At 43.0% G+C, this 9,896-nt stretch overlaps 2 protein-coding genes across 8 annotated transcripts; both read left to right on the top strand.

Moving 5' to 3' along the window:
• The first annotated feature begins 844 nt into the window (after positions 1–844).
• LOC118260103 (molybdopterin synthase sulfur carrier subunit-like) lies at positions 845–9,130 on the top strand. Of its 7 annotated transcripts, none has more exons than XR_007709217.1 (7): positions 845–966; positions 1,130–1,251; positions 3,661–3,807; positions 4,694–4,801; positions 4,918–5,053; positions 7,658–7,781; positions 9,017–9,130. XR_007709217.1 is itself a non-coding variant. In XM_050716149.1 (4 exons), the coding sequence occupies exons 1-3, from the start codon at positions 955–957 to the stop codon at positions 3,785–3,787; spliced, it is 261 nt and encodes an 86-aa protein (XP_050572106.1). In that variant the 5' UTR covers positions 845–954; the 3' UTR covers positions 3,788–3,807; positions 3,908–4,068. The 7 variants fall into 7 exon arrangements, 1 of the variants encoding a protein (XP_050572106.1); XR_007709214.1 differs by lacking the exon at positions 4,694–4,801 and adding an exon at positions 3,908–4,018; XR_007709216.1 differs by lacking the exons at positions 4,694–4,801; positions 4,918–5,053 and adding an exon at positions 6,022–6,175 and having other exon boundaries at positions 7,696–7,781.
• On the top strand, positions 4,918–9,130 carry LOC118260102 (molybdopterin synthase catalytic subunit). Its single transcript, XM_050716148.1, has 4 exons — positions 4,918–5,053; positions 6,022–6,175; positions 7,658–7,781; positions 9,017–9,130. Exons 1-4 carry the CDS (start codon positions 4,933–4,935, stop codon positions 9,083–9,085), a joined length of 468 nt encoding a protein of 155 aa, XP_050572105.1. The 5' UTR covers positions 4,918–4,932; the 3' UTR covers positions 9,086–9,130.
• Positions 9,131–9,896: the final 766 nt, after the last annotated feature.

Genomic DNA, 9,896 nt, shown 5'->3' with positions numbered 1-9,896 from the left:
GTACTTAGTGTTAGGTCGGAGGTTGGACTCGATGATCTTGAGGTCTCTTCCAACCTAGAAATCTGTGTCTGTGTGTCTGAGAAGAGGAGGCTCAGGGGAGACCTTATTGCTCTCTACAGCTACCTAAAAGGAAGGTGTGGGGAGCTGGGGGTTGGCTTCTTCTCATAGATATCTAGTGATAGGACTAGAGGGAATGGCCTCAAGTTGTGCCAGGGGAGGTTCAGGTTGGAAATTAGGAGACATTTCTTCTCAGAAAGAGCAGTCAGGCATTGGAACGGGTTGCCCAGGGAGGTTGGTGGAGTCACCATCCCTGGGGGTGTTCAAGGAAAGGTTGGACGTGGTGCTTAGGGACACAATTTAGTGGGTGGGGGGTTGGACCAGATGATCTTGGAGGTCTTTTCCAACCTTAATGATTCCATTGTCCACAGGGAGATAGGCGATGCTGTGCCAAGGCAGTCTGTGTACTCTAAGTGAGGTTTTATCAACGTTTTAATGGATTTTTGGCTTTCATATGTTACATATACCTATGCCACATTCGCACAGTTTACATACAACGTGTGCCGTGCAGTGGATGCATGACTCCTGTAACTACGTGCAGACACCCCCACGCATTGCAGGGACCGAACCTATCCCCAAATCTGCCTTTTGGGGGTCTGCCTCCAGAGCTACGGCCCGTGCACGGGGTGCACACCGGCCACCGCGGCCTCTCGCCCCGCGCACCCCCACCGCCCTCCGAAGCAACCTCGGGGCCGTCTTCCCCGGAGGTTTTCACCGCGGGGTAAAGGCCCCGGCGTGGGGCCGCCCTGCCCTGCACGGCCCGGCCTAGCAGCCCGGAGCCGGGCCACGCCACACTCCAGGCGCAGGCCGCAAGGGGCGGGCCCGACCCGGCGCCGCTCTCCCGGGCGCAGGCGCCGGCGTGAGGTCGAGGCTGTGCCGGCCGGGCTCGGCGGCTCCATGCGCTGCCAGGTGAGTGCCGCTGGCCCCGGCTCAGCGCTGGGGAGTGGGCCCCGGCCTCCCGTCTGGCCGGGGCTCCCTCGAGGCGGGCCTGCAGGAGGCAGGGGGCCGCGCTCGGTTACAAAAACACTTCTTCCCCCCCCCCCCCCCCCCCCCCGCACGGTGTTCCCCCCAGGTCACGGTGCTGTACTTTGCCAGGAGCGCTGAGCTGGCGGGGCTGCGCTCCGAGAGCGTTTCTGTGCCGCAGCGGATCACCTCCCTGCAGCTCTGGGAAGAAATTGTTAAGATTCATCCAAGGTATTTGGGGAAGGCGCTGCTGAGGTGCACACCGTGTAACGTTTGTGAGGTGTTTCTGTTTGTTTTGTTTTTGTTTTGTTCTTTTGAAACAGGTTCAGCGTTTAGGGTTGAGCTATAACAAATATCAGTATTTTGGTATCATAACAGAAGTGAACTTTTCTTCTTGTAATCTCCAGTGAGTGGCTTTACATAAACACTAAGAAAGGCTAGATCTGGTATGTGTACCTGAAAGCTAGGCGTCAGTCCTGTTCTCCATTTGAACCAGTGTGAAGTAACTGTTGTGAATAAAGACAGAATGCCTAGGTTCTGGTAGCGTCTGTGGAGAAAATTGAGTGTCACGGGAAGGGGTCCAGCCCAGCCAGGGCAATAAATAAGTTTATGACAATGAGCAAGTGGTTTTGATCACTTACCTTTAACTGTACTGCAAGCTGTTAATCTGAGTTTACAGCACTCTCTGGAAGGCAGCTGAAGAAGGGAACTGAAGACCAGGCTCAGGCGTCCAGCCACTCAACCCTTACAGAAGAAGTACTTTCAGTCTCTCTCACACTTTTGGCCTGCTCTGTTTTGGAAAAAGAAAAAGCGCTGTTGTTTGCATTTCATAGGGAGTCTGATCTTGTGCTTCCTGGGAGTGGCAGCAGAATGGCCATCTCAGGTTAAGGCTGAGGGAATGAGCTCAGTCCTGCCAGGAGTAAATCTGATGCACAAAGGTGCAATGTCATTTAGAAAAAAAAATAATAAAGAAAAAAAGGCATAACAGAGGTTAAGGTGTTAAGGATTTACAGTTGAATGTACCAGGGTTTCCATAACTTTGGACTTAGGATCCAAAGTCTTCCTTTAGGCACAGTGCTTCTTTATTAGATCTCAAAGGATATGGGAAAAAAAAAAACAAACAACTTCTTAGCATTGGCAGCTGTTTCCAAAGGAGCAGCTCTTAACAAGATTTTAGAGCAGGGGACTTTTCTTCATGCAGAATGTGACCAAGTGCATTTTTGTGGAGGAGGAGGAGGCAGTAAGGAATGAGTATATTTTACTTTGTAGTCTATTACTTGGTGTCAGAAGCAGCAGCACCTTTGGTCAGTTTGCAAAAGTTTGTCAACTTCACCCTGTTGCGAAAGATGATTTGGAGCCATACATTTTGCATGTGCAGTTACTTCACAGCGGCCTTCTTGGAAAATGCTTCTGTTCTTAGCTTTTCTGGAAAAACTCAACATAATTGTAGGGCACTGACCACAGACTTCTATTCACATTGCTAATGGATATTCAAACTGCAGCTTGAGCACACTTGACAATACTCTTCTGTTCTACCCATTTTCCCCAATGAATTCACTTGCAAGTGACATTACTTAGAAACCATCCTTTTAATGGGCACTTTAGTTCTGTAGTTGCACTCAGTTCTTTGGTGACTTGCTTTACTCTTGTACAGTTCCTCCCTTCAGTCTGTTTTCTGAGTCAGTGCTACTGTGTTTTGCTCAGCCAGTGCCTTGCCCACTTTTGTCTATCTGGCTGGTAGGAAATAAGCTGATTTTTTACATGTACCCTTTTGGCATGCATGCTGGTTTCTAGGCAATACAGCTCTCCGCTGTCTGTGCCAGATTCTGTAGTCTCAAACAATACCGTTATTATGTGTGCATCTGCTAAAGTAAAATATTGGCATACTTGTCTGGTGTCTTACTGGTGTTGTCCTCATACTCACTGTGTAATTGCTCTTGGTTGTGAAAGCAGGTCCCTGCTTCATGGTATCCAGAGTTGTGGACTCTCACACCAACATCTCACAGATGTGAAGGCCAAAAAAAACCCAGAAGATATGCCAGAAAACACACCCTGTCTGCCCTCTTAGCACTGTTGTCACCCCCTTATCAATAGCAAATTTCAGGCCTGCAAGTGCAAAAGACCAAAAGCCTCATAATCAGTGAGGTTACACAAGAGAAATACTTTGACCACTGAAGCTTCATGAAATTTCAAGAACAGAATCTCTCAACACTTGTTTCTGCTGTGCAGTCCAGCCAGACTGAACTGGGGGAGCGTGTCCTTCTAATCCCAAATCAGATAGTTTGTATGCTTTTGAGTTACCTATTTATTTGTTAGAAGCTTCTAAAGTGAGTCTGGTTTAAATTGGCCAATTTTGATGTAGTTTATACAAGCTAATGACAAACCCCAATATCCGACTTCTGAAAATGTTACTTAATTGGTTTCTTTCTACCTGCAACAAAAAAATCCAAGAGTAGGAGGTGGGTGTTCATGATGTATGATATTTTTAAAAGTATACTGGAAGCAGAGTTGCTTAAGTCTCAGCAGTATTTACTTCAGCTGCCCTAGACTGTGCACCAATTTGTTGTTTAATGACATCTCATTGTTAAATGCAAGCACTCTATTTAGAAACCTATTTGTTCTCCTGCCATTCACCTCCAGGCTTGCTGTCATCCGGGATCAAGTGATTTTTGCTGTTCAGCAGGAGTACGTGTTTCTTGGAGATCAGCTCCTGGTCCTGCAGACAGGAGACGAGGTTGCCATCATCCCACCAATTAGTGGAGGCTGAATTTATGCAACTTCTGTTAGGTAGGTATCACTTCTGACTTAGGAGAATGTCCTGTGGAGGATCATCCTGAGCTAGAACATCTCAAGGACTCTGTGTAATCTTCTTGTATTTTTTATTTAGATCCAGAGATATGATGTACAGTTCTCCCCATCTGCCTCTGATATTCTTTGGAAAAAGCATAACTTGTATTTCTTGCTGGAGAGAATCATTGTGCTGACCAGAAACTATAAGGTGCTGCATAAATAAATAATTAACATGTATGCAGTAAATGGAAGAAAATTGCCAGCGAGGTCAGGCATTGTTCTGTTTTTGTTTTTTAGGTCTTGTTATGATTTAGTAGTTGTTTCTGGCTGTCAGTAGGTACCCAGCTTGTCTGTGTAAGATAATAATGAAAGATGTCCTACCACTTTTTAACAGTAAAGGTGATATAAAAAAATGCTGATTAAAAACACTTCTTTTTTTTTGTGGTTGTCAAAGGATCAGGTATCCTTAGAATATCTCATTTCTTTGCATGCTTTCAAGTGCCAGTCTCTGTATTTACTGCAGCTTGTTCCATTGCTGCTGCTCAGCCTGCTTCTCCTCCTCATTCGTAGACAAACTGATAACTGGTTTCCACACAGAGCAGCAAGAAGTGGCACCAATGTCACTGAAACAGGCCAATAGGATGAAGACTCGATGAATGTCCTGGAGCGTAAAAAAAAAAACTTTGGATTGGAATCCAACAACCTCTGTGTTTATGAAAATCTCTGGTTTAAACTGTTTGATTTCAGGATAGGACAGGGAGAAGGGGCTGACAATCTTACCACAGATTTTCTAGCACAGTGGTCCATGCTGGTAGACTGTACTGTTAAGCCAAGGCCTTGAACTAGTTCTTGTTTCATTCGAATGAACCAGACTTTCCTGCAGGGAAGGAGCCCGTATGCATTAGAAAGAGGTCATTCCATGGTATTTGCACTTGATATTCTCTCAGCAAGTCTGCTGAGAAGTGAATTTGCCATAGAGACTGGTCTCTTGGTGAGTAACTAGATGGTGCATGTTTTCTGAATAAATTGGGGCATCACTGCTGGATAAAAGGCAGTCGGCAAATGCTCTTATTGCCAAAAACAACATCAGGGTCTATTTGGTTTCAGCTCTTCTAGTCAGCCATGGATGAAAGCGAAGATGTGCCAAAAGATTTTATCAAGCTCAAGCCTGAAAAACTGTCTGTAGATGAAGTATCAGAGCTGGTCATTTCACCAAACTGTGGGGCAGTGTCTCTGTTCATTGGTGAGTTTAATGTTTCATAGCTGGATCTCTGGTGTGTTAATAGTCTTAATAAATGGAACCCAGATTGTCCCACACACCAGACTCGTGCTTCTTAAATAAATAAATTCCTGGACTGAACCCAGGACATTTAGAAAACTCATTCTGAATTATTTAGAACAAGACCATGGCAACTCTTAAACAGTTGCACTGGGACTCAGCGGTGAGAAGCTTTCCTGCTGGTGTGGGTCTTCTAGGGCTGAACAGAACAGCGGTGCTGGAGGGCAGGACTGCTTGGGAGTTATTCTGCTATCCACACAGTTTATTTGTGGTGGGAAGTGGGAAGTTGTGGCTCTGCAAACCGTAGGCCCTCACCTGTGTGAAAGCTGCTGCAACTCAGATCTCAGTTGTTGCCCAAGGTGGTGGTGGAATCACCATCCCTGGGGGAGTTTAAGGAAAGGTTCGAGCTGGCACTTAGGGACATGGTTTAGTGGGTGACATTTGTGATAGAGGGATGGTTGGACCAGATGACCTTGGAGGTCTTTTCCTCCTTTTCATCCTTGGAGGGATGGTTGGACCAGATGACCTTGGAGGTCTTTTCCAACCTTAATGATTCTATGATTCTGTGATTGGTTGAAGGCGAAGTACTGTTCTACCAGTGTTGAAGGTCAAGGCTGATAGCTCTGTCCTGTTGCTTAATGTCCCTCTTTTTGCTCAAACCTAAGTCCCACTGGGCTTCTAAATACTGAACACTTAAGTAGTTAACACAAAAGATGTCCCAGGCTTGGGCATTACAGACTGCAGACTTGTATAATCTCTAGACTAAATTCATCATTGTATGTTAAAGATTTGTATTGTTTGAATGATCTCTACGCAGGCATGATTAGGGGAAGCCTTTGCGTTTGCACAGTGCTGACCTTGGCCACAGTGGGAGATCCTCAGTTTTACTTAGTATTTATTGTTGCTTTTGGTTGATAACTATTTGTGTTTAGGTACTACAAGAAATAATTTTGAAGGGAAAAAAGTGATTCACTTAGAGTATGAAGCATATACTTCAATGGCAGAGATGGAAATAAAGAAAATCTGCAGAGATGTTAGACAGAAATGGCCATCAGTCAAACATATTGCAATGCACCATAGACTTGGGTATGTATGTCCAGGCCCCATCCTTCTGCAAATGGTGTACTAATCCTTGTCTGGTTCTTGGGCGTGCTTACATACTTTCAGGATATGCAGGAGTCTGTGAGATACAAGGCAGCAAAACTTGCTGCAGGATCAAACTCTTGCTGCAGGATCAAGCTCTTACTGCAGAAATAAGTTTCAGAAATTAAGTTTTGTTTTTTGAAATGTGTTTACTGGTACTATTTGTTGGAACCCGTTGAACCTGCAGAATCTCGATCCTGGTGTGATGGTTTGAGAGTACAGAGAAGGAATTGAGATTTACTTGCAGGAATGCAGATGCTGTTAGGGCTTTTTTTTGCATCCCCCTCCCCCCCCCCCCCCTTTTTTTTTTTTTTTTTTTTTTAGAAGATACAAAGTTGAGTTGGTACTTTTATTGCAGTGCTGCAGATTGTCAGTTTCTTGTCAGATTTAAGTTTTGCCATACAGAACCTAAAAACTTAGAATATGAGGAAAGGGAAAGGCATGATAATTGGCAGCCATGCTTGTAGGAAAACCTCCAGTTGTTCCTTTAGTCTTGGATAGGCATGTTTTGTTGGGTATAGAAAATGGAATACTAGTGTCTGATGTACTCCTGAGCCTTCACTGTTCATCGCGTTTCTGACTAAAATATCAGGATTTGCATTGTGTGCAAATTTGATTTACAAATGTTTGTTTACTTTTCTCTCACCAGAAGGAACTTTGTGTGATCACAAAGGTTAATATTAGCCCTGAGTGGCAGTTTCTTTGGATTTCCTCTATAGTCAAGAGAAAAAGTGATTCTCTCAAGGGCAGCTCGAAGTGTTTAAGCTTAGATTTTTCCTCTGAGCTGTTTTCCAATGGAGCCTTGCTATAGAGGGAGGATTAGAAGGCAGCTTTTGGGAATACTACCTTTGTGAGGAGGAAGACAAAACCTTGTGGTACTTCTGTTAGCTTAGTTTAGAAGAAAATGACACACTAAATGGAAAAACATACTTCTGCCAAATTCTGATTTCAAATTAAAAGTTGTGTTGCAAAATCTGTGTAGTTTGAGGTGCATAATTTCCTATTTCACATATTCTTATGCAGACTGAGATAATTTCTCAGGTTTCAGATAATACCTTGCTGTTCCTGACCTGTTATTGTTCATTTTTAAGCCAGCTTCCATTGAGTTTCCTATGCATTGTTGCAAGATAGCAATTTTCCCCTCTAAATTCCATAGACTTTTTTTTAAAATAATAATGGAAGAAAAATGCATAAGGCTGGTTTTATTTATTCTGAAGTATGGAATTCCCACATCTGGTATTGATTTTGGTTGTGGTTTTCTTTCTCTTTAAAAGTGCATAATCTTTTGGACATGGCTTGACACTTGCTCAGTATGAATGAGTCAGGAGAGCATGTGGCCAGAATACTGACGTGACATGGCTATGACTTTTGGGTGCTCTTGATGTTAAGCATTAGCTAAGGCTGCTGTTTCTCTTCTCTCCCAAGAGTGGTTCCAATAACTGAAGCAAGTGTAATTATTGCAGTGTCATCTCCACACAGAACAGAATCCCTTGAGGCTGTAACGTACTGCATCAACACCTTAAAAGCATTCGTCCCAATATGGAAAAAGGTATGTTTGGGACAAATTTGATTCCAGCCTGTGCCAGAGTCTTAGACAGCTGGGCTGGAGGCTGCTGCTGGCTCTGTGGGAATGAGCTGAAGCATTATGTGCTGCATTTGCTCCTGATGGGGTGCTTTTTTTAGCAGTGGTAAGTTTCCTTTAATGCAACCAGGCTGTTTGTGGTATATCAGGCACCTGAAAGGTCCTTTCTTGCCTGTATCTCCCAGCTACTCTTCATCTTGACTCCTTCCTGGGGCCGGACTGAAAGAGTCTTGAGCTCACTTTTGGGTGGCAAAGTTTGGTTCTGTCTAGGCTTGTGGAAGAGCCTTGAGTCAGCTCTGCATTGGACAGCATTGCAGTTTGCAAGTAAAAGTGGCATTTTTCTTTTTTTCCCCATGGCCTTGAGTAAGCACGAACCATTAAGCAACAGTGCACGTAAGCATAGCAACAGCACACAATGGAGGGATGTGCAGAGGTCCCAAAGCTCATATGGGGACACAACAATGCGTGAAGAGACCAGCCCAGGTCTAGAAAGAACCATGTTGTATAACCACAATGTTCCATGGAAGTAACAAACATTACCTCTGCCTTCTATCCTAGTCAAAACTTGGTATGTGGTAACAGTGCTTTTCAGAGTTACTGCTCATTGTAAAACACTGTCTTCAGTATCTCCACTTTTCTGACACCTCCTTCAGGAGGCTGGAGTTTTGTGGTCTCAGAAAGAATAATCAGGCTCAGAACACTGCTTTATTTGCTGCTTGGGACTGGACTGCTGCTGGGTAGTCCAGTCTGTCCTGAAAATGTAAAACTGTATTTTGGGTATTAGTGTCTTTTTTTTTTTTTTAGCATCATCATTTTATATACATTTACATACTCTCATTCCTAAAAATGATGTTATAGCAGGTTAACATGGCATCATTTAAAAGGGGCAGTATTTCAGATGTGAACACTCTGTACTCTAGAGCTTTTACATCCTTTTCTTCTAGATCTCTTTCTTTAAGTAACCTCAGCTTAGATGGGTCCTTCTAAATTTAATAGGTTCAGCCTAAGGTTCAGCATCTGCCCACATATAAGTCAGTGTTTTCTAAGGATGTCGCCCCCCTTTCTGTTTGCCAGCTAAGTACTGTGTAGTCCTGATGTGATCAGTAAATAATAGCAGGATGGCTGTTGAGTTGTTTGGCCTGGCTTGCTGCTGTATGTAGCAGACTCCCACAATATTTCCCATTCTTTGTTTGTATTTGCAGGAGATTTATGAGGACGAATATTCTTGGAAAGAAAACAAGGAATGCTTTTGGGCAAATTCAGAAAAATAACTGTACTCTTTCATAAATAAAGTGTTACTGCTCCTGATGAACGTACTGGTGTAGCTTTGAGTTGTTCTTATTATTGAATCTATATGATTTTAAACAGTTGTAATAGACATTGCAATCTGAATAGTTTAATTAAGACTGTATAAAATGAGTAATAATCAGGATTTTTAAATGTTCTTGTCTCTCCTTTGAAATCATCTCTTTGTGCTTTTTAGCATGGAGTTCATTTTTAAAACTCTCTTCCCTAACATTCTTGGTTGCAAGTCATTTAGTCCTCTGTGATATATACTCCTTTAATGCCTTTGTGTTTTTAGTCTTTGTTCATTGTCTGCATGAGAGGTCACAACAGGACAATTGGGTTATTTTTTATCTTAAAAAAACACAGTTTAATTTTATGTGATTGCAGAGTCAGTTTGCAAGCTTTATGCTATTTTGAAGTTCTTGTAACATGAAAGCTACTTGAAGTAGATTAAAAATGTTGGTACAGACAGGGAAGAAAATATAAACTATACCCCAGAGTTATTAACTTCTTAGTAGCGGTTACTTTCCAGTAGCTGTGTCTCACAGAAACATGCAGCTGATAAAAGTCCATTACATTAAAAAAATACGTGTAGACCTTGATTCAAAGTTAATTTTAATACTCTACCAGCAACAAACTTGCATTAGCTATAACATGTAAACCTGTAATTATTTAATGATGTCTAGACGTGATTAATTTTGAAGGAGGTTTTTTGGCTGTGTAATTTTGTGGTGATGCAGAAAAAAAGGACATAAGAATAGGTTTAATTAATTTTAGTAGTTTAACCTTAGACAG

The sequence above is a fragment of the Cygnus atratus genome, chromosome Z, assembly GCF_013377495.2.
Source record: "Cygnus atratus isolate AKBS03 ecotype Queensland, Australia chromosome Z, CAtr_DNAZoo_HiC_assembly, whole genome shotgun sequence".
Lineage (NCBI taxonomy): Eukaryota > Metazoa > Chordata > Aves > Anseriformes > Anatidae > Cygnus > Cygnus atratus.
Note: the sequence above shows the minus strand (reverse complement) of the source record. Positions and strands in the feature narration are given on the sequence as shown.